This window comes from Lithobates pipiens, unplaced genomic scaffold, assembly GCF_037356315.1.
Source record: "Lithobates pipiens isolate NorthernLeopardFrog02 unplaced genomic scaffold, aLitPip1_a1.2 Scaffold_1, whole genome shotgun sequence".
Classification (NCBI taxonomy): domain Eukaryota; kingdom Metazoa; phylum Chordata; class Amphibia; order Anura; family Ranidae; genus Lithobates; species Lithobates pipiens.
Genome location: NW_027507685.1, coordinates 137,139,639 through 137,164,554, shown reverse-complemented (window position 1 = coordinate 137,164,554; position 24,916 = coordinate 137,139,639). Strand labels below are relative to the sequence as shown.

At 44.8% G+C, this 24,916-nt stretch overlaps 1 protein-coding gene across 1 annotated transcript in view; it reads right to left on the bottom strand.

Moving 5' to 3' along the window:
* The window catches only part of LOC143987431 (histo-blood group ABO system transferase-like), a 66,994-nt gene that overhangs the window by 38,854 nt on the left and 3,224 nt on the right, over positions 1–24,916 (bottom strand). The window contains exon 2 of the mRNA XM_077486138.1: positions 24,470–24,604. Within this exon, the coding sequence (XP_077342264.1) occupies positions 24,470–24,604 (135 nt within the window). The remainder of the gene's footprint in view (positions 1–24,469; positions 24,605–24,916) is intronic.

Here is a 24,916-nt window from a genome sequence, read left to right as displayed (position 1 = left end):
CTCAATCTGTGCAAACCTGTAACGAGACAGGTAACTGTAGTGGAGAATGCCATGATTTAACCGTGAAGATGTAAACTCAAACTGACAAAACATATGAACGGTACCCTGCCAAATGAAGAAAAATAACAACCAGAAACTGAGTGAAAAAAACACACAACTGAGTGAGGAACATAACCTGTGTGAGAAACATGAGCAGGCTGAAAAAAGTAACCTGTGACAGGAATGTAAACTGCGTGAAGGAACGTACTGAACGAGAACCGTGAGTAGTGTGAGCAGCATGAGGACCGAGGCTGCATGAGAAACGTAGGTTGCACGATCACCTAAATTGTATGAGCAACGTGAGACATATGGGAACCATGAATAACACAGGAAAACATGGGGAAACGTGAGTAACATAGGGAAATTAGAGTAACATGTAAAACGTGCGTTGGCCTGAGGAAACGTAAATTGCATAAGAAACAAAATTCATGAGAAATGTAAGTTGCATGAGAAATGTGAATTGGACGAGAAACGTAAATTACATGAAAAAACGTGAGCATGCACAAGATCCGAAAGCTGCATAAGCACAGATGGGGAAACCTTCCATGCGTATAAGGTCATAATGACAAAAGCCTGGCAGCTGCCAGTCTGCATCCTAGCAGCAACAGATCCCACCCCTCCCCCCTGACGCCATGCGGAGCGGACCTACCTCTGCCACCCCCCACGTCATATCAAGAGGTTCACCTTCCAGCAGGACAATGACCCTAAACATACAGCCAGTGCTACAAGGGCATCGTTTAGATCAAAGCATATTCATGTGTTAGAATGGCCCAGTCAAAGTCCAGATCTAAATCCAATTGAGAATCTGGGGCAAGACTTGAAAATTGCTGTTCAGACGCTTTCCATCCAATCTGACAGAGCAGTTGCTTCTCTCACTGCAGCCTCCACTATCAAGATCAATTTCCTCCCACCTGGGTGGCAGTAGAAGCATCTCCAGTCCAGTTGCTGCTGAGCTGAAAGCTTGTGAGAGGAGGGGGAAGAGTCGAGCGAGAGCAGTGGAAGGGATGACCAGACACAGGATCGGTTCCCTATGTAATGGGTGAGGAACATAACCCGGATGAGAAACATGAGCAGACTGAGAAAAGTAACTTGTGACAGGAATGTAAACTGCATGAAGGAACGTACTGAACGAGAACCATGAGTAGCGTGAGAAGAATGAGAACCAAGGCTGCATGAGAAACGTAGGTTGCCGATCACGTAAATTGTATGAGCAACATGAGACATATGGGAACCATGAATAACACAGGAAAACATGGGGAAACGTGAGTAAGAAATGACTATAAACCATGTTATAGAGAGAAACTGGCAAAACGCAAACAAAACTGACATACAGAAAAATTGGAATCAGGTAAGTCTTGATCAGATCAACCTTTTCCTTCAAGGAAAGCCGCCAACCTTACCAGCTTGCCATCTTGGCATTGGCATTCTCCAGCGTGTTCACCCAATTTGCATGACCATAGTCACCTGGGCCAAATTCAATGCCTAGAACTATAATTTGTTTGCTGGGGCTCTGTGTCATGGTTATGCAATAGAGTTCGTCTGCTTACCTGTCTCCATGTGTTCATCTCTAGAGACCAGCTGACCCTCACCTGACTGCTTTTGTAATCTATCCTCTGGCATGGCTCCACCCTAGCTCCTATCAGAGAACTTTATATTAACCTGTGCACTGCAGGCCAACCCTGCTGATCAACCTTTGCGTGTTAGCTTCCTGTTACCTGTCGTGTGCTCTGCTGTTGTTCCGTTACCGACTTTGGCGTGTCCTTGACAATCCCTGTTTGCCTGTGATCCTGACGTTTTGGCGTGTCCCTGACTATTCCTGTCTGCTTGTGGCCCCGACCTTGGGTTTGTCCCTCACCATCCCTATCCTCCTGTTGCCTACTGTGGGTGTGAGCTGGGGGACCCTGGGGGTCGCGACCTGGAGCCAGTTGCAGCCAAGTCCATCCTCACCACTAAAGGCTCTGGTGAACACCTGCTGGCTCTTAGACTCCGCGCCCCAGGGAATATTACGCTCTAACCCCGGTGGGATCCATCTTGTGGTTCTGGTGGCCCTGCCTTCCTATCACCTTGACCCCCGTCCACAGCGGTCAGCCATAGGGTCCACAACCTTGCGGTGCACTCCTGATCCCTACTGTGTGCATCTGTCACCTGGCCTCAAGGTGACCTGACACTCTGGGAAGTAATCCAGGAGAACAAAGCTCTCACCTTCCACGCCCATCCAGAAAGCTTCACACTTGTCCTGGTTGACCTTTGAACCTGATGCCTCTGTATACTGCCTTATCACTGAGACCACCTCTTGCGCCTCCACAGTCCCAGAGACAAAAACAAAAACATCATCAGCATAGGGCACAGCCTTCAAATGAGGCTCACCATCAATGCCCAAAAGGTACCCCACAAAATGGTCCACTCTCTAGCCTTATAATGAAGAGGACGCAATGGACACCCCTGATGCACACCGAGCCGACCACAAAGGGCTGCCCTACCAAATCATTAACCAGAGGAAAGCTTTCAGCCCCCTTGTACAAAATCTTGAGCCAATCAATGAAACCCCGCTCCAGGCCATATTTGCCAAGAAGGAGCCATAAGTACTCATAATTAACCCAATCAAAGGCCTTAGCCTGATCCAATGTCTGCAAAAATTTACCCCAAATAGCAGCCCTACAATACTCCAAGGCCTCCCGGACAGCCAACACTGTTGAGAAAGTGATTATACTCTGGACCGAGCATTGCTGGTGGTGGGATAACAAACTGCCTGCCACTGGTGATAATCGCCAGAAAAAAATCTTTGCCAATATCTTTTTTATCAACATTAAAAAGACTAATGAGGCGCCAATTCCCAATCATTGAAGGATCTTTACCCTTTGACAGAAAGGTCACTGCAGATTTCCTCATGGGGGGTGGGAGAGAACCCTCCGGCAAACAGCCATTAAAAGCCTCCACAAGGTAGGGAGCCAGTATTGTCTTAAAACATTTATAAAATTCGGTTGTCAAACCATCTGGCCCTGGCGTTTTCTTGATGGCCAGTTTATCAATAGCCTGGATTACCTCATCTGCAGTGATTTCATCTGTCAACTTCATCAAAGGAACATTACTTTCCAGACTTGGTGTAGAGTCCAAAAAATCCAACATCCTTGTCCGTTCAAGGTTCCTTCCTCCCGGGAGATTGGCATAGTATGACCTGACAACCTCCAGGATCCCTGACCTGGACTTCAGCAGAGAGCCCATACTGTCCTTCAGGCCATTGACCATCTTAACTGCTACGCTCTGTTTACAGTTCTGGTAAGGGTCAGGTGAATGGTATTTCCCATAGTCCCTCTCCTGAACCAAAGAGGCGTGCTAGTCATATTGATGTCTCATAAGGAGGAGCTTCACCTCAGAGATCGCTCCATTCAAAACAAGGTGGTGAAGTTTCCTTCCACAAATGCTGGAAGGTGATATACTTATGTTGCGGCTTCCTTCTTCCTATGGTAGTTGAGGTAGTTGAAAAGCCCAATGATCCACTTTTTTACAAGCTCCCACTATTCTGACTTACTGTTGCAAAAGTCTAGGATCATTACCTGTGCTTGAAAAAAATTCTCAAAGGATTGTCTTACTCTCTCTCGTCTTCTAGGAGGGTTGGATTTAATCTCCAGATACCCCTTCCCCTAGGTGGCATGCCTGAGGCATTCAGAGTCACAGATAGAATACAGTGATTGGAAAACTCCACTGCCTGACACACAGGTGCCAAAAAGCAGAGTCTCCCTTAAAAAAAAAAAAAACTATCTATCCTACTCTGACTACTACCTCACTGAAAAGTGAACCCCATGCTGTCTGAGCAGCGCTTAATGTGCACATCAACCATTCCCTAACTATCACATTGAGAAAAAGGCTGTCATAGCCCAGCTTATCTCTGAAACCTCTCCTGTCTTTAGACCTAGTAATGGTATTGAAATCACCTCCAAAGATAACCTGCTGGGCTGTAAAAAGGCATTTCCTGTCCCATTTTGTTTGGGGACCATAGATGTTAATCAGGCGCAGGTCCTGCCCCCTCACAAAGATGTCCAAGACCATGCATCTCCCAATCTCTACCTCAATCACCCACCAACAGATGGGTCTCTTGCAAAAACAAAATGTCAGCATCAAACTCGCTGAGCAAAAATGAGGCCATATGACGAGCACTTACTTATTCTTAAGCTGACAACATTAATGATTGCCACTTTTAACAGAGTGGGAACTGCCATTAGAGTAGTTGAGGCAGCCATTTCTTAGCCTGACTACTCCCTCTCCCTGGAGAACCAGCGCGCTTCGTTGCACCCTCCACTCATCCATAGAGGATGCTGAACTCGACAAGTCCCACTCATTGTCATCATCTGACAGGACCCCAAACTTATTTGCCAAAAGCAAAACCTTAGGATTTAAGGTAACGTAACCCCTTTTTTCCTTCTTTTCGCCTTCCTTCTCCTATCCTTCAACCACTCCATATCATTCTTGGACAAACTAGAATCAACAGCTTCCCCACTCCTATCCTCCCTCACTCTCCCTTCCCTTATCTACCACCAGGCCAACCTCTTCACCATTTTTCCACTCTTCTGCACCCCATGACCCTCAATAGAAACCCTGCAGCGTCCGGGGGGAGGGATTGGCACTGTAATTGATGTACCTGCCCCACCACCTCTTGCTGTCTCTGCAATTTTGGAAGACAGACACAGAAGGATTGGACACATTCTCAGTAAATGATACCTTACACACAGACTGGGATGACACAGGCATACTAGGACATACTGGGTATTGGCACAGACTGGGGCACCACAGACTGGCAAGACAGACATATTGGGTATTGGCACAGACTCAGAGGGAATCACAGGCACTCCAGCTGCTGAGCTCTGAGCATCCTCCTCTCATGAGCGCAGGCTTGTTGTGCATTGCCTCAGGACACTGACTGTAAGGATGTCCCATTGCATTGCACAGATTGCACCTTATTGTCACGGTCCCTGCCGTGTATTTTGGACAGCCAGCTGTAGTCACGCCTCAAGTGGCTCTGGGTGGTATTGAACTCATGACTGCCAGTAGTTGTTCCCGTTACCTTACCTCTGAGCCACACCTCAGTTCTATTCTGCCTGCTTTCCAGCCATGTCTAGTTTTGCATAAGTACTGTGGGCAATTCTGTTTGTACCTGTCACTCTTGGATCAGCTGTGGCAGGTTACCTAATCAGCTAGGGTATAAAACACTGCCTCACTCTGAGGGCTTTGTCAGTTCATTGTCTCTTGTTGCCAAAGGTTCCTGAGTTCCTGAGTTCCTGAGTTCCTGAGTTCCTGAGTTCCTGAGTTCCTGAGTTCCTGAGTTCCTGAGTTCCTGAGTTCCTGAGTTCCTGAGTTCCTGAGTTCCTGAGTTCCTAGACTGACCCCGGCTACCGACCCTGGCTTGTATATCGTTTATTCTGTCTTCTGGAATCCCTGACTACGGCTTTACCTGGACAATCCTTTGGCAAATTCCTGTCAAGCCCCCGTGCACAGATTCACAGCCCAGGTAGCTTATCTGTTTGTTACTGTGGGCTGTGTTTATTTGCAAGGGTGAGCCTACATCTCTGCAACATGGACTCCAATCTAGGTAAGCCCTTACATAATGAACTGACCAACAGGGAGTCCGCAGAGATGTACAGGATGCTCACCTCCCTTGCTCTACAAGTCTCCAGCTTGGGCCAGACCATTGCTGAGCTGCAGCAAGAAGTCCGTTTGTTTAGAGGCACAGTACACCCAACCCTGGAACCTGCATGTCCAGAACCGTTTGTTTTGATGCCTGAGAAGTTTGATGGTAATCGTGCATCCTTCTTTTGTTTTAAGATGGATTGTGAGCTGTTGTTTGCCCTTAAGCCTAGGACCTATGCCACTGACTTTATTAAGATTCGTGCTTCCATCAACCTGCTCACTGGACAATGCAAAACATGGGCTCATCACCTTTTACAGGAAAGGAGTCCAGTCTTGGATAGCTGGGAGGCATTCATGTTTGCCCTGGACTCTTACATTCGTGTTTCTAAGACCAGAGTTCCCAAGTCTACTCTTTGCTCACGTGGCCTGCGGGCATCCAAGGACAGGAGTACCCGGTACAGATACGACTCCATGCCATCACAGTATGTTCCAAGTCATGAAGCTGAAGTCCTTACCCCACAAAGCCTAGACGCTCCTAAGGTCACACGCACACCTTCCCTGGGAGACGTAGAACCCATGGAGATAGGGGCCATCCGGCCCAAGCTATCCCAAGGTGAAAGAGCGGAGGAGAGACTGTGGTCTTTGTTTTTACTGTGGGGGGAGAGGGCATCTTATATCTCTCTGTCCAATTCGCCCACCTCGGTCAAAGGTTCTCCAAGTGGGTATTTCTAGGATCCTTCCTGCTATCCCTGAATCTTTGCCTGCTATCCAGCTCGAAGTATCGGTGCCTGTTTCCCCAGTTGAAGTGTCGGTGTCCCCGCTTGAAGTTCCTGTGCCGGTGACCCCGCTATCTCCTGACTGTACGTATGCCTCAAATGGCACCATAGTCCGTAAGCAGGACCTGAAGACTTTCGAAAGAGCCTTGCGAGCGACGAAAGTCTACCCAACTGGAACTTCTAAAACTAAGAAAGCCCAAAGGAAATAGGATGTTCCATGCTCTGAGGGCATTCCTAAGGGGAGGGAACTGTCACGGTCCCTACCGTGTATTTTGGACAGCCAGCTGTAGTCACGCCTCAAGTGGCTCTGGGTGGTATTGAACTCATGACTGCCAGTAGTTGTTCCCGTTACCTTACCTCTGAGCCACACCTCAGTTCTATTCTGCCTGCTTTCCAGCCATGTCTAGTTTTGCATAAGTACTGTGGGCAATTCTGTTTGTACCTGTCACTCTTGGATCAGCTGTGGCAGGTTACCTAATCAGCTAGGGTATAAAACACTGCCTCACTCTGAGGGCTTTGTCAGTTCATTGTCTCTTGTTGCCAAAGGTTCCTGAGTTCCTAGACTGACCCCGGCTACCGACCCTGGCTTGTATATCGTTTATTCTGTCTTCTGGAATCCCTGACTACGGCTTTACCTGGACAATCCTTTGGCAAATTCCTGTCAAGCCCCCGTGCACAGATTCACAGCCCAGGTAGCTTATCTGTTTGTTACTGTGGGCTGTGTTTATTTGCAAGGGTGAGCCTACATCTCTGCAACATGGACTCCAATCTAGGTAAGCCCTTACACTTATAATGTTTCAATCCTTAGCCAAATGTCCTACACCCTGACACAGAGGCCATTTTATCACCAGACAGGAGGATGCAAGATGCCCTTTATCTCCACACTTGTTGCATAGCTTTGGCTGACCCAGGTAGAAGATGGTCAGCCGGTCCCTCCCCAGGAAAGCTGAGGATTGCGTATGCTGGACGCCATTGTCAATGACTTTAAATTTTAACTGCACAGACCACCCCCCACCTGTATTCCCCGATCATCCAAAAATCTTCTTTAGGGTGCTCGGGATGTCTCCATACCTCCTCAACCATACAGATAAATCCCCTTGTGGTATGGACTCATTGCAGACAAGAATTGTCACCATTTTAATGAGTGGCTGGCGTAATACAAGCTTGGGGATGAGCTCTCTCCAGTCTGGAAGGCCCCTACACACATGTTCATATTTCTCCCAAAATATGTCCAAAGACACCGGACGAATAAAGGACAAATCTTACTCATAGGAACCTGCCAGACTGATCAGGGCAAAGCTATCTGTGGTATTCAATAATGATCCCTATAGCATATCATAGATTAGGTTAAACCATTCCAATGATGTATGTTATCAATAACACCACCGTGCAAAATACATGTGATCAACAATACATTATATATATATATATATATATATATATATATATATATATATAATGTATATGAATCCACCCAAGTGAATATATTATAGTCCATAAACATCAAAATATCGAAGTATAGTGAAGAAGTGAAGTATCTTGAAAATTAAAGTGACTTCTGTGAATTGACTGCAGAAATCCACCACCACATGGAGAGAGGCTTACCAGATGTTTTGGACCCAACTAGGTATATACCTAATGAGTCACACGTGTTTGTTGGTGTAAACACACCCAGGGATACAGCTGGCAAACTTCCAAATTCCCATGTACACCAGAACGGACAGATAATAATCTGAAATGGATGATGTAAATATCCACCATGTAGGATGACTGAGGACGGTAGTTCCTCCCTGTATAATGTAGACCAAAAAGAAAATACAGCCTCGTAGTGTGATACCGTTTTAAAACATTTATTACACAAAAAAAGGCATAAAAATGGGTACTCACATAATTAGAGGCAAATATAGGCATACAATTATGATCTGGCTACGCAGTGGCATCAGCAATCCCTTCCTGACGTGTTTCTCCTAAACAGGCATCATCTGGGGGTGCTGGCTCACTGTGGCCACTGCGTATTTATAGGTTATAGGTACTCACAATGAGGGTCAGCTCCCCAGCCATCTGGATCCAGATATATACTCCTTCCAGTAACACTAAGATGGCGCCCGTGGCTTGCTATCCAAGCCTTGTTCTGGTATATACATTCGGTCATGATATATCTATGAGCGGAGCGGCGCATCTAAGTCCATATTACATATAAGTATCTGTGAATGTATCAAATTTCTTGTGCCTAAACACATCGCTATATTTATATATACAGTGGTGTGAAAAAGTGTTTGCCCCCTTCCTCATTTCCTGTTCCTTTGCATGTTTGTCACACTTAAGTGTTTCGGAACATCAAACCAATTTAAACAATAGTCAAGGACAACACAAGTAAACACAAAATGCAATTTGTAAATGAAGGTGTTTATTATTAAAGGTGAAAAAAAATCCAAACCATCATGGCCCTGTGTGAAAAAGTGATTGCCCCCTAAACCTAATAACTGGTTGGGCCACCCTTAGCAGCAACAACTGCAACCAAGCGTTTGCGATAACGTGCAATGAGGCTTTTACAGCGTCCTGGAGGAATTTTGGCCCACTCATCTTTGCAGAATTGTCCTAATTCAGTTACATTAGAGGGTTTTCGAGCATGAACGGCCTTTTTAAGGTCATACCACAACATCTCAATAGGATTCAGGTCAGGACTTTGGCTAGGCCACTCCAAAGTCTTCATTTTGTTTTTCTTCAGCCATTCGGTGGTGGACTTGCTGGTGTGTTTAGGATCATTGTCCTGCTGCAGAACCCAAGTTCGTTTCAGCTTGAGTACATGAACAGATGGTCGGACATTCTCCTTCAGGATCTCTTGGTAGACAGCAGAATTCATAGTTCCTTTTATCACGGCAAGTCTTCCAGGTCCTGAAGCAGCAAAACAGCCCCAGACCATCACACTACCACCACCATATTTCACTGTTGGTATTTTTCTTTTTATGAAATGCAGTGTTCCTTCTACGCCAGATATACTTGGACACACACATTCCAAAGAGTTCCACTTTTGTCTCATCGGTCCACAGAATGTTGTCCTAAAAGTCTTGGGGATCATCAAGATGTGTTGTGGAGAAATTGAGACGAACTTTGATGTTCTTTTTGCTCAGCAGTGGTTTTCTCCTTGGAACTCTGCCATGCAGGCCATTTTTGCCCAGTCTTTTCCTGATGGTGGAGGCATGAACGCTGACCTTAACTGAGGCAAGTGAGGCCTGCAGTTTCTTGGACGTTGTTGTGGGGTCTTTTGTGACCTCTTGGATGAGTCGTCGCTGCGCTCTTGGGGTAATTTTGGGCGGCCGGCCACTCCTGGGAAGGTTCACCACTGTTCCATGTCTTCGCCATTTGTGGATAATGGCTCTCAATGTGGTTCGCTGGATTCCCAAAGCTTTGGAAATGGCTTTATAACCCTTTCCAGACTGATAGATCTCAATTACTTTCTTTCTCAATTGTTCCTGAATTTCTTTGGGTCTCGGCATGATGTGTAGCTTTTAAGGATCTTCTGGTGGTCCTTACTGTGTCAAGCAGCTCCTATTTAAGTGATGCCTTGATTGTGAACAGGTGTGGCAATAATCAGGCCTGGGTGTGGCTAGAGAAATTGAACTCAGGTGTGGACAACCACAGTTATAGTATGTTTTAACAAGGGGGGCAATCACTTTTTCACACAGGGTCATGATGGTTTGGATTTTTTTTCACCTTTAATAATAAACACCTTCATTTACAAATTGCATTTTGTGTTTACTTGTGTTGTCCTTGACTATTGTTTAAATTGGTTTGATGTTCCGAAACACTTAAGTGTGACAAACATGCAAAGGAACAGGAAATCAGGAAGGGGGCAAACACTTTTTCACACCACTGTATATATATATATATATATATATATATATATATATATAATGATTGTTTTGAAAAAACCTAAGCACAACAAAACATCCAGGAAAATGTCTGCTGGACCGGAAAGGGTCCACCGCAGAAAATCCTATTGGATGACGAGAGCATGGACCGCAAAAGCTGCTCAAGCCTCGATCCCGCTTCAGAGTGCATTTCCGGTTGCACTGCACAATGCACAGTAAGTAAACCGGAAGTACGCACACTGGAAAGAAGCATTTAGTTGGAAGTGGACCGCATTGCCGCGGATGCAGAATAATGAACCACGTGAGCGGCTCAAACTTCACCATCCCCGCAAACGGAAGCAACCTCATAGGCCCTATTAGTAATTAAACACTGTCCGCTACGGCAAATCCAATAATCTAGCGGTGTCCCCAATTGCACAATTAAAGCCCCAAAGTCAATAAGATTTAATTATTAGGGACAACATTCTATAAGCTAGATTATTGGGCATAATATTAATTCCTTATGGGGAACTGACCCCACCGTGTACCCCCTTATAATAAACATATAAAAACATAATAAAATTAAAAATAAATATAATTAAAATGTAAAAATACAAATAAAAAACAGGACACTGACGATAAGCACAGAATATTCCATAAAAAATACATAAATAAATATGAAATTAGAATGAGATAAAATAAAAAATAATAGACATTTTGTAATGATGAAAAAGGAACAGAAATTAGTGCCGTACTCTCCAAATATGAAAATGCACCTTAAATAGGGGGAGAAACCATGTAGAATTCATGCTTTATTTAAAAAGGCATTCATGTCCCATTCCACATTGATACCCTACAGCTGGTATGATTGAAGCTCATATATCCAGTATGTTTCGAGTTCGAGAGACACCTCTAGTCAGAGCACCACCCCTCCACGGTGGGAAGTAACTATCGATCACCAAGAAACTAGTGCCAATAGGGTTGCGATCATGGCGCTCCCTATAGTGTCTTGGGACCATATGTTTAACGTCACCGCTCTTGATTTTAGAGATATGTTCTCCCACTCTAATGGAAAACGTACGTGTAGTACGACTAACGCATTGTTTACCACACGGACATGTTCTTAAGTAAACAACATATCTAGAAGCACATGTGTGGAATCCTTTTATTGGTAACTGTTGAACTGAACTGAAGGGTTTTGGACTTCCCATTAATATTATGGCAGCACACAAAACATTTTTTGCATGGGTAATAACCCTTTAAAATCGTGAAAAAAGACAGGACGAACTGGAGGGTTTATTATATTTGGTGCTATCTTACTTTGAAGTAAGGAAAACCTCGAAATGTGATTTTAGCGCGTTCAGGTATCAGAGGGCGTAGGACTTTGTCTGTCCTCAGCACATTCCAGTGCTTATTCAAAATAGTTTGTATGTCTCTATGTTGAACAGAGTATGAAGTCAGAACCGACCATTTATATGAATTATCGTGTTCTCTGGGAGGACGGTTGAATAGTAAAATTCGATCTGTTTCCAGAACCTCCTGATATTGTCTCTGCACAGACACCGGATCGTATCCCTTGTCAATAAATGTATTTCTCTGCACCTGGGCCTGTTGTTTAAAGATCTCTACGTCTGTGCAGAAACAGAAACTGACTTTTAGGGACAGCCTTAGGAACGGCTTTATACCCATTGACAGTGGTCACCATCGGTCGTGGCTTATCAGTCGGCTTGAAAAAAGTCTGAAACTCCCATCTCCCTGAATCAATGCTAATTTTCAAATCTAAAAAAATGTACACCGTTTGCATTGGATTCATATGTTAAACGAATCCTACGGTCATTAAGATTCAGAGTGGAAAAGAAGTCCTGCAGAGATTCTGGACTTCCATCCCATAGGATGAGGATTTTGTTTATGTTCCTAGCCTATAGGACTAGGGAGGAACCACCCTCTTGATAGACGACATCCTCCTACCACTTCACCATAAATAAATTGGCGAGGCTGGGGCCAAACTTGGCCCCCATAACCACACCCTTTTGTTGAATATAAAATTTGTCATTAAACCAAAAGTAATTATGGCTGGTAGCAAATTCAAGCAATTCCATTATATACTCACTTTGATTGTGCACAATAGAAGGATCCCTTTCTAAGAAATGTCTGACTGCTTCCAACCCCAATGAATGGGGAATACAAGTGTACAACGAGGCCACGTCAGCCGTGGCTAGCAGACAATTTCTTTTTCTGTATTTTCAGTAATTGAATAATATGACTCGTATCCCTCAAATAAGAAGGAACTCATTTTAACTAAGGGCTGTAGAAAAAAGTCAATATACCGGCCAATTCTAGACCTTACTGAATTTATGCCGCTCACAATGGGGCGGCCTGGTGGATGGATAGGATCCTTATGTACTTTAGGTAGATAATACATTGTAGGTATCCTAGGTGCTAATGGCACTAAATATATCTGTTTCTTTTTATTCAAAATGTGCTTATCAAACCCTTCCTGTATTAATTCCACCAATCTCTTTAAAGTCATTGGTGGGATTATAAAACAATTCTTTGTATGTTTCTGTATCTCCCAAAATTTTGAACATCTCCTGCTCGTAGTCACACTTATCGAGTACCACAATACCCCCGCCTTTGTCGGCAGGATGTGTAATGACCTCTTTATTTTTACTGAGTGAATTGAGACCAGTTTGAAACGATGGGGGCATGTATGATTTTTTTACTGGTAATTCTGCCAAATAGCTAAGAACGAGATCTCTAAAAATGGCAACCGCTGGAGCAATGGGAACTGGAGGACTAAACAATGATGGATTAGACAATCTAGAATGTACTGTTCTCAATGTAGCAGCTATAGCCAATCTCTCACAGGGATTAGACACAAGATATCTCTGAATGTTTATTTTTTTGATAAATTTCTGCACATCAATGAAAGTGTGAAATGTATCTAATTTCTTTGGAGGGGCATATTTAAGGCTCTTATCCAAAATGTATAGTTCTTCCTTTGTAAGTGTCTTTGAACTCAGATTAAATACCCCTTGGCCTACTATATTCCTCCTTTTTCCTCTGAACTCTCCTACCGCCTCTACACCCTCTTTTGCGTCTTGAGCCCTTTTTCGACCTTGAGTGTCCTGCTGAAAAACCTGATTGTTAAATGATTGATACTCGTATTGATTTTGACTATATACTGAAGGATCAAATTCATCTGCTATATAATGACTATAATCGTCATTATAGGTATCCTGTAAAGGGGCAAATCTATTATGATTAGCCGGATAAGGGCGATTTGGGGGACGCATTTGTCCATTGTAAGGGACAGAGTAATTGTTCTGTTGGGAGGGAGAATTATATTGAGAGTAATAATCATACTCTCTATATGGGTTAGGGCCAGAGTTGCGATGATTACCTCTGGGGTAACCCCTTCCTCCCCTCCTGTTTGGGTTATTACTAGTACCCCTCTGTTGAACTGGGGTGCGTATATTTCTATTATTTTTAGGTTGAGGTACGGAGTCGTCCTTGTGTTGTCGACCTCTACCCTTAGGGGTCTGTAATAATCTCTGGGTGGCAGTACTGGATTGGACAGCTGAAATGTTGCCACCAACACCAGCTCCAGACTCCATAGGAATTTCGGATGTATTTTCAGTACAAATTTCTGACACCCAAACACAGACCTCGAATTGGAATCACCCAAATCTCTAGAGTACTTTTTAATTTTTTAATTTTTTTGATCTTTATCTTTCTTCTCTAAATGTGTTTGAAGACCTATGGAGAGAGGATTGTCCGTTTCCTGTTTTTTTATTTGTATTTTTAAATTTAAATTATATTTATTTTAAATTTTATTATGTTTTTTCATATGTTTATTATAAGGGGGCACACGGTGGGGTCAGTTCCCCGTAAGGAATTACTATGTCCAATAATCTATCTTATAGAACGTTGTCCCTAATAATGAATTTTTATTGACTTCGGGGCTATTATTGTCCAATTTGGGACACCGCTAGATTATTGGATTTGCCCTAGCAGACAGTGTTTAATTACTAATAGGGCCTGTGAGGCTGTCTATGTTCGCGGGGATGGTGAAGTTTGAGCCGCTCACGTGGTTCATTATTCTCCATCTGCGGCAATAGCGAGGAGGTGCACCGCAATGTGGTCCACTTCCAACTAAACGCTTCTTTCCGGTGTGCGTACTTCCGGGTTTACTTACTGTGCATTGCGCAGTGCAGCTGGAAGTGCACTCTGAAGCGGGATCGAGGCTTGAGATGCTATTGAGGTACATTCTCCCGTTGTCCAATAGGATTTTTTTGCGGAGGACCCTGTCCGGTCCAGCAGACTTTTTCCTGGATATTTTGTGCTTAGGTTTATGCTCCTTTTCAAAACAATTTTATATATATATATATATATATATATATATATATATATATATATATATATATATATGTATATATATATATATATATATAATTTAGCGATATGTTTAGGTGCAAATGATTTGATAAATTCACAGATACTTATATGTAATATGGATTTAGATGCGCCGCTCCAGTCATAGATATACATATAATGACCGGATGTATATACCAGAATGAGGCTTGGATAGCAAGCCACGGGTGCCATCTTAGTGTTACTGGAAGTAGTATGTATCTGGATCCAGATGGCGGGGAGCTGACCCTCATTGTGAGTACCCCATATCCTATAAATATGCGGTGACCGCAGTGAGCCAGCACCCCCAGATGATGCCTGTTTAGGAGAAATGCGTCAGGAAGGGCTTGCTGATGCCACTGCGTAGCCAGATCATAATTGTATGCCTATATTTGCCTCTAATTATGTGAGTACCCATTTTTGTGCCTTTTTTTGTGTAATAAATGTTTTAAAACGTTATCACACTACGAGGGTGTATTTTCTTTTTGGTCTACATTATACGGGGGAAGAACTACCTTCCGCAGTCATCCTACATGGTCATCCTCCAAAGACATTCTGGTAGGTTAACTAGATCCTGTCTAAATTGTCCCTAGTATGTATGAATGTGAGTTAGGGACCTTAGATTGTAAGCGCCTTGAGGGTAGGGACTGATGTGAATGTAAAATGTATATATGTAAAGCGCTGCTTAAATTGATGGCGCTATATAAGTAACTGAAATAAATAAATAAATATCTACATCATCCATTTTGGGTTATTATCTGTCCGTTCTGGTGTACATGGGTATTTGGAAGTTTGCCAGCTGTATCCCTGGGTGTGTTTACACCAACAAACACGTGTGACTCATTAGGTATATACCTAGTTAGGTCCAAAACATCTGGTAAACCTCTCTCCATGTAGTGGTAGATTTCCGCAGTCAATTCACAGAAGTCACTTTAATTTTCAAGATACTTCACTTCTTCACCATACTTCAATATTTTGATGTTTATGGACTATAATATATTCACTTGGGTGGATATATATATATATATATATATATATATATATATATATATATATATATATATATATATATATATATATATATTTATTTAATGTATTGTTGATCGCATGTATTTTGCACAGTGTGGTTATTGATGATATACATCATTGGATTGGTTTAATCTAATCCATGATATGCTATAGGGATCACTATTGAATATCATAAGTCAATTTGATATTTATTACTTTATTGATTTAGGATTATAGTGTCATTTATATTAGTGTTGTTTTATTTCTTGCAGTAAGTCTGCAGTGCTGGCAGCTAACATTATTTTGGGTAGCGCGGTTTTGGTCACATTACAAAGCTATCTGTGGGCCAAAACCCCACCTGCAGAATTTTATTCACCACTGCCCTCTTATGCGGAGGAAGTCCTCCACCCTCCCATTTAAGCTGCACAACATTCCTCCTTTTAAACATTGAGGAAGATAAAACATTTCCATGCTCCCTCCTCCTAAATCCTGTAGTAGCAACACCAGCATATATTTTTCTTACAGCACCAGTAATTGCAGTCTTGTCCTTAAACACAATCAAACCAGCTGGCAGAGAGTCTGATTCAGCTGGGATAGCAGTCGTTGGATTAACAGAGTACCCACCCTCTCCCTCTGCATGCTCAGCTTCTTTCCTGGGTTCCATCACAGTCCTGTCCACTGCAGACTCCTGGAGATTTGTAGAACTACTGCTCCCAGCATCTCCTCCACTATTCTCAGGAACAGCCGCTGTGTCTGGTCCAGGCAAAGTCACTACATTGTCCATGGAGCTCCTCTCTGCAGACTGAAGCTGACAGTTATTCCCAACACTCTCACCAATTTAATTTAAATCTGAAGCCTTGTTTTCAGCAGATAAATCAGATGGTATTGTATGGTGGAGCATGACTGCTCGTAGCACTACAACCCCCAGAAAGCCCATTGTCATCAAAGTTCACACCACCAACTTGCGCACACACACTATACCTGCTTGCTGTGCTGTTACTTCTGCAATGTTATGGCTGACGGTGGGATGAGACCTCCCCCCAAATTATTGCAGACTTCATGGTGGATCACAGATCTCTCTTCCACAGGGCTAGGAACAGTATCCATCTTCTCATCATCATCCGAGGAAGCTGCACCCAAAAGGGATTCCAGCTTAGTGATAAACTACAGCATTGCAGTACCTCTCTTAACCTCCTGCTCAGATGTTTTAATGTTGCTGTTGCAGAGGGAGGGGGACAGAGGCCTCTGCCATTGAGGGCTCAGCAGATGCCTGAGGTGTTGAAGAGCTGGGCTCATCCTCCAGGTCCATTTTTGCATTCTCTGCTGACTCTGTCTGTACCTGCATCTCCTCACTGATTTGGTCACTTTCCATGCAGGAAGCGGCTCCTCTTCACATTTGGCTAAACCGTTCCTCATTCCTATATTTCTCTTTAAATGCTCCACTATTCTCCTTCAGAGAACTCACCAGATCTTTCTGCTTCCGTGCAGCTTGTTCCAAGTCTTCCAACTCAGGTCTCAGAGCCGGTCTCTTCTTGCTGAACACTTTGGCACAAATTTCTCCTCTTCTGTCTCAATCCGCTTCAGAGTTTCAACAATTCTCCCTCTAAAGGCAGATAGGGACTCATCTCTCCTTGGGCCAGGCCCAGCGTCTTCCACAGGCAACTTTAGCCCCTGATCTCTGGAAACACAGGATCTAAGGAACCAACAACCTCACACCTCACTGTCAATGAGCAGAATGGTAGTTTCCCATCATCCCTGTGCTGAGTTCCTGGGTCTATACACCTCCTGTGCCCATTATGAGGGGTTCCCACCATCCCTGTGCTGAGTTCCTGGATCTGTACACCTGCTGGCTGCTGTGCCCATCCAGCAGCAACACACAGAGACTGGGTTTACACTTACACAAGTCCAGATTGGACAGCAAAGGAAGTGACACTGCCTGGGGATCACACCGGGCACAAAAACATTCAGTGCCAGTTCCCACATTGCATTGGACTCGTTCACACTACCCTATGTAAATTTCTGTGGGTGTAAATACAAAGTTAATGACATCACCAGATCGTTTTGCAGATCACACTGCGAACTGTCAAATGGTGCAGGAATCTGATCGCATAGGTCTTCACACTCATGCGATCCGATTCCAGTGCAGACTAAAAAAAAAGCCCTATACCATTTTGGTGTGAATGCAAGGCAAATTCAGCCATACAATCTCTGTATCTGTTTACCCCCCTCCCTGTACATGTTACCCCTCCTTCCTGTACATTTTACCCCTACCTTCCTATACATTTTACCCCCTCCTTGTACATGTTACCCCCACCTTCCTGTACATTTTACCCCCTCCCTGTACATTTTACCCCCACCTTTCTGTACATATTACCCCCCCGTCCCATGTACACATTGGCCCCAATCCCCTACTCATTTCCTTTTTGCACTTGCCCACTCTGTCTCCAAGAATATGGCTGAGATGTTGCACTAATTACTGATCAGCCTAGCAGCGGTGAAATGATGCTGTCTCGCTGGCCTGGGCTGTTCACTGCGATCCCTGCAAAACAAACATCTGTTGTAAATTGGGCTCTCTCTCTTCTCACATTCCAGAGATCCTGAGACCAATTCGCCCACCTGTCAGCTCCCCAGAGTAGATGGCAAGGACGGCATAGCAGTAGCAAATCTACCTAGTCCCATAACAGAGTAAAGAAATGTGGAGGCTTCCCAGGAAGAGGTCTGTTGCTTACCTGCAGGCAGTCACAGCATGAGAGACAGAGCCGCTGTAAGTTCACTGAGTGCAGAATCATAGCACAGCCTCCCGGGTCCCCTGTAGTGTGGACGGGCTAGGAGGAGTAGGAGCTGCCCCCGCTGTACAAGGATATAGCCACAGGGACCAGGACGATGAGTGGACTCAAGAAACCATGAGTGACGCTGCAGTTCTGCTTGGCAAGCACCTCCCTACATCCTATGGACACTGCCAATCATAAACTACCTCAGGACAGTGGGAGTGTTCGGGGCGCAATGGTCTGCATCCCGAAGACACTCTAAAGGCAGCCAATAAAGCTTCCCAGACTCGTTCACGTGGTTTCATGCTCATCATGCTTCCCATAGACACCTATGCGTCAGGTGCCCACAGCACACTTAAAGGAACTTTTTTTTTATGATGACCAGCTCTGGGGGGGGGGGGGGCAGCTCCCCTGTGCCCCCTATTGATGGGCTTCCACTGCTTTGAGGGAAGCTCAGAAAAGTTACAAAAGGCTGCAGAAAGATATTGCAGAGGACTTCCTACCTTTCATGTGGGTGATCAAGTTTGGTTATCTACTAAAAATCTGAATGTTTATGTTCCCTCTGCAAAGTTGGGACAAAAATTTGTGGGGCCTTTCCAGATCTCTGCCCAGATCAACCCAGTCACCTTTTGCCTACAACTTCCGGACAGTATGAAGATTCAATCTGTGTTTTACATCTCGCTACTCAAACCATTTCACGAAAAAACTTTTTCTGGAAGAATTCTTCCACAGCCTCCATCTGTTGAGGTACAGGGTGAAGAAGAATATGGAACAAATTACAATGTCTGGTTCAATAGGAAGGATATGGGCCAGAGTAAAATGTTCATGTTCCTAGATTAACAAGAGAATTCCACCAGAGATTCCCTCACAAACCGGGCCCTAAGACGTCCAGGGGACGAGGGAAGTACTGTCAGGACCTGGACTTGAACCTGGGACCTCAGCTGTGTCTGGCAATAAATCTTCTCACCAGAGGCGTAACTAGAACCTTCAGGGCCCGGTGCAAGAAACCATGGAGGGCCCCCCTGACCTCCAGCCAGGGCTCTTCCCACTGATCCCAGGGGCAGCAGGACCTGGATAGGAGGGGGATCAAAAAAATCCCCTCCATTTTCCTCCTGCCTATCAGAGGGACAGGAGGAGAAGCAGACTTTTAGTGACTGCAGAAGAAAAATTGCCCCCTCCCCCATCCAGGTGTTCAGTGGCAATTGTGACCCCAGTAGTTACGCCCCTGGGATGAGTGCCAGTGGTGGTTGGGTGGGAATGGGATCAGTAGTAGTGGTGGGGGGATGGAATCAGTGGCAAGGGTTGTGGTTTGGGGGTGGGATCAGTGATAGAAGGGGTTGAATGGGATGAGTGGCAGATGTGGTGGTGGGAATTGGATCAGTGGAAAGGGTGATGGTTGGAGGGGGATGGAATGGGATGAGTGGCAGTGGTGGTGGGAGGATGGGATCTGTGGTGAGGGTGGTGGTTGGGGGGGTGGGATGGGATGAGTGGTGGGGAAGGGAATGGTATCTGGCAAGGATGGTGGTTGCAGGATGGGATCATGGTGGGGTGGATTAGTGGCAGTAGTGGTCATCGTGGGGTGGATTAGTGGTTGTGGTGGTGTGGGGGGTATTAGTGGTGGTGGTGTGGGAGGAGGGGGAATCAGTGGCAGTAGTGGTGGTGTGTGGGGGGTATCAGTGGCAGTAGTGGTGGTGTGTGGGGGTATCAGTGGCAGTAGTGGTGGTGTGTGAGGGGGTATCAGTGGCAGTAGTGGTGGTGTGTGGGGGGGTATCAGTGGCAGTAGTGGTGGTGTGTGGGGGGTATCAGTGGCAGCATTGGGGGTATCAGTGGCAGTAGTGGTGGTGTGTGGGGGATATCAGTGGCAGTATTGGTGGTGTGGGGGTGTCAGTGGCAGTTGTGGTGGTGTGGGGGGTATCATTGGCAGTAGTGGTGGTGTGGGGATATCAGCGGCAGTAATGGTGGTGTGGGGGTATCAGTGGCAGTAGTGGTGGTGTGTGGGGGTATCAGTGGCAGTAGTGGTGGTGTGTGGGGGTATCAGTGGCAGTAGTGGTGGTGTGTGGGGGGTATCAGTGGCAGTAGTGGTGGTGTGGGTGGTATCAGTGGCAGTTGCGGTGGTGTGGGGGGTATCAGTGGCAGTAGTGGTGGTGTGTGGGGGGGTATTGGTGGCAGTAGTGGTGGTGTGTGGGGGTATCAGTGGCAGTTGTGGTGGTGTGGGGGGGTATCGGTGGCAGTAGTGTTGGTGTGTGGGGGGTATCGGTGGCAGTTGTGGTGGTGTGGGGGGTATCAGTGGCAGTTGTGGTGGTGTGGGGGTATCAGTGGCAGTTGTGGTGGTGTGGGGGGTATCAGTGGCAGTTGTGGTGGTGTGGGGGGTATCAGTGGCAGTAGCAGTGGTGTGGGGGGTATCAGTGGCAGTAGCAGTGGTGTGGGGGGTATCAGTGGCAGTAGCAGTGGTGTGGGGGGTATCAGTGGCAGTAGCAGTGGTGTGGGGGGTATCAGTGGCAGTAGCAGTGGTGTGGGGGGTATCAGTGGCAGTAGCAGTGGTGTGGGGGGTATTAGTGGCAGTTTTGGTGGTGTGGGGGTATCAGTGGCAGTTGTGGTGTTGTGGGGGGTATCAGTGGTGGTGTGGGGGTATCAGAGGTGGTGTGGGGGGTATCAGTGGCAGCAGTGGAGGGGGTATCAGTGGCAGTGTTGTTGTTAAGCGATGGGTGCCACTCACTTGCAGGTAACTTCGTTCCTCCTCCGTGCTTGGTCTTGGGCGAGCAGAGAGGCTGGGCAGAGCCTGTGAATGAAGGTGTGGCCTGAGAAGATGGGCGGAGCAGGCGGGGACAGAGAAGATGGGCGGAGACTCTGCGCGCAGAGGAGATGGGCGAAGCGGGCGGGGACTGTCCCCGTGAGTGCAGGAGCAGAGGATGAGTGGAGAGGATGGGCGGGGAGGATGGGCGGAGCAGCCAGAAAGGATGGGCGGAGCTTACAGAACTCTCCGTGTAAATGACTATATTCCGGGCGGCGGGCCCCCCTACAATGGCGGAACTCAAGGGCCCAGTCGCAAATGCGACTGGTGCGACCCTGATAATTCCGCCACTGCTTCTCACTGAGCTATCTGAGATGCTAGACAGTGATTTGTCAGATCTTTTGGACAACCCTGCCCTGTGCCTTGATTTCTGCTGAACCTTGAACTCTTTGATCCTCGCACGAACTTCATGATGTCGGCTGTGTCTCAACACAATACTCTGGCAAAGAAGAAGTGCAATCTCCATCCAGTATCTCGCTCCTGTCTTCCCTTCTGCCGTCCATATTTGCTACTGCTAGTTATCGACCCTTGGCTTGTTTTTCGACTACGCTTCTGCCTGATCCCAACCAGAAACTACTCGTTACCGACCTTTTGGCTTGTTTACTGATCACGCTTCTGTTTGATTCTTACCTGCTTATCCGCTACTGGACCCGCCTCGCTCACCTCCTGGTGGGGCGATCCCAAGGACCGTGACCTGGTACTAACACGCAGCAAAATCCATCTCCACTATCAGTAGCTCTGGTGAACACCAGTTAGTACTTTATGCCCTGTACACACGGTCGGACTTTCCGACGACAAGATTTTTTCAGATGGATTTTGGGCCAAACTTGTCTTGCATACACATGTTTGCGCAAAGTTGTCGGAAAATCCGATCATTCTGAACGAGGTGACATCAAACACATACATCAGAACAATAAATGGGCCCGTAGCCAACAACTTTCTTCTCTTAATTTATTCTGAGCATGCATGGCACTTTGTCCATTGGATTTTGTTGGAAAATTTTAGGTCCAGCTCTCAAACTTTGTGTGTCGGAAATTCAGACGGAAAAAGTCAGATGGAGCCCACACACAATCGTATTTTCCGTCGGAAAGTCTGACCGTGTGTAAAGGGCATACAGACTCCGAACCTCAGGTGAGCCTGCTATAGCAATTGGGTTTTCGAGCCTGACCCCTGATCATGACAGAGGGAGGGGAAGAGGGGGGTGGTTGTCTCTTACTTCCCTCCCAACAGCAAACCAAATATGTGCGAGTTTGTGTGCATCTCAGAGGGGGATGACCCTTTAATGGGAAAGGATCAAGGGAACAGTTCATGTGGCATTGAAGGAGTGTCATAATTATTGGAATATCAAAAAGTTGCCTTTTCTTATCTATAACATTCCGATGGGCAGTAAACAGTGACGACATAACATATAACCACCAATCAATACAGATCGATTTATGGGGAGTAAAATAGGTACCCTTTGTCCTGAAAATTCCTTAACGATAAAGGAAGTATAATTACTCATATGTAAGCAAAAGGCTTACCTGAGCCGGCTGATTATCAGAGATTCCCGGATTGTCTCAAGCTCCTTGTTTTGGATTGTCGGGGTCACCTGTAAATTCCCTCCTAGGCAAAGCTCACCAACTGTCTGGAAATTTTGGAGATAGACAACTCTTATCTCCATATTGATTAATGGTTCCAAATTAATAACTACTGCAGTAGGGAAATTCATTTTAGGGAAAGGGGAAAGGGAAAAAAGTTCAAGTTTGTCCACTAATAAAGGATCACTTTTATTTGACCACAATTGAGTCATTCATCCTTAATTAAGGTATTGGTGCCGTAACCTAATAGCATATAGAAAAAGAAAAAAAAACGCAGTTCGATAGGCACGGACTGCAAAAGGGGTTACTTTGGGCACCAAAAAATTATTCAGAATAAGGTTAATTCATTCAAAAATTATATTTTTATTTTTATATGTTTAAATTCATTATTAACCACAATTAAATTAATAAAAACCAAGAGCAATTCATAAAGAATACCCATATATAAATATACAGTACATATACCATGAAAGACAGACTACCAGCAGGACATACATAAATAACACACACAACAAACACAAAATGACGCTGGTCTGGACCAATTGCTGTTGGCTGCTGTAACTGATTAATATATATTAAACATTGAGAAATACTCAAAATGTCTTTAAACATTTACCAAGCAGTCAACAGCAAGCTAGGGGGATAAATAGGTAATTATGCTACATCTGTTGCTATCAGCCTGGTTTCTAACTAGATTTGTAGCAAAGTGTTCATTTACTATGTATAAATGTAAGGTGCAAGTTCATTCACCGGCATTAATTTGCCCAAGTTCAAATTGAATATATTTTCCGTTTAAACCATGCTACTTTGTTTTAAAGAGTTTTCTGTGCAAATGTCAGTTCCTACTAGCAGGCTATAACTAAAGCCACACAAGACAAGTGTATTGCAATCAGACAGTCCTTTTCGAACCAGGAGGCTATTAATTTCAATTAAGTCTATGGACACCGCAATATCCAGATGATTTATCGGCAGATTTTAATTATTCCAATATGTTACCACAGCTCTCCAGGAAGCTATTGTCTGATTCTCTGTTAGGATAAAAGAAACCAGCCATTCAGAACTCGCTCAGCGGGCATATCGTAAGCGCTGAGATCCAATACTTAGCAAAGTCCACTAAGTGTGCCCCACACAGGCCGACCGCAACACCGGTCGCTTATTTTCAGAGTAGATTGCTTTCATCAGCACTATAGTCCTGTGCAGTCAACGTTCACCGAATATGCTCCGCATGAGCCGACACAGAAGCTCATTAATTTAATTATAATAAAATGAGTGCAAAAATATGAATGTAATTAAAAATAAAAACAATCACAATAAAAAGTCTATATATGTGAAACAGAGTACAGAATCTCAAAGTTGACAATAACTAACTGTGCATTAATCCAAATAAGTGATCTCCAAGTGAATGACAGATGGAGAGATCTCAATAGCCAGAGATCTATTGCACTTTACTGTGATACAGTCACAATATCTCCATCGGCAATTCAGGTTTGTTATGGCTCCAGACAGATGGAAAGACCACAACTTATAGAGGTCAAATATGCTGCATGGTGACCCAGCCAAAGTTATATCTGAACAACATGTGCAGTAGCTTTAATGTTATGTATTGTAGTTTTTAACTTACTTTCTGATAGCAAATACTGTGAGACCAATGCGAGTGCCTGCTTTGTGGTGCTGAGCATTGATTAAATCTATATTAAAGGTACCTTCCCATACAATAGGAGCAAGCCAAGGTGTCACCGTCATCACATCTGTTCTCCTGTAGGTAAGAAAAAGGTATCAAACTTGTTTGTGTATCCTAGGATAAAATAGGTATTTAAAGTATACATATGCCCACACGATTAGCATTAAAATAATTACATATTGTTAAAAAGCAGTAAAGGATTTTTAAAACAAGCCCTCATTGACCTCCATACTGCAGCTATTGTAAAGCAGGAATTAGCAAATAGCGAATGGCTATTCTCTGGATGCAGTCAAAGTAAGCAAGTTCTTCAACGTTTTTGATTTTGACACTTAGCCCTTGTACACACGGTCGGAGATTCCGACGGAGTGTGTCCTATCGGACCGTTTT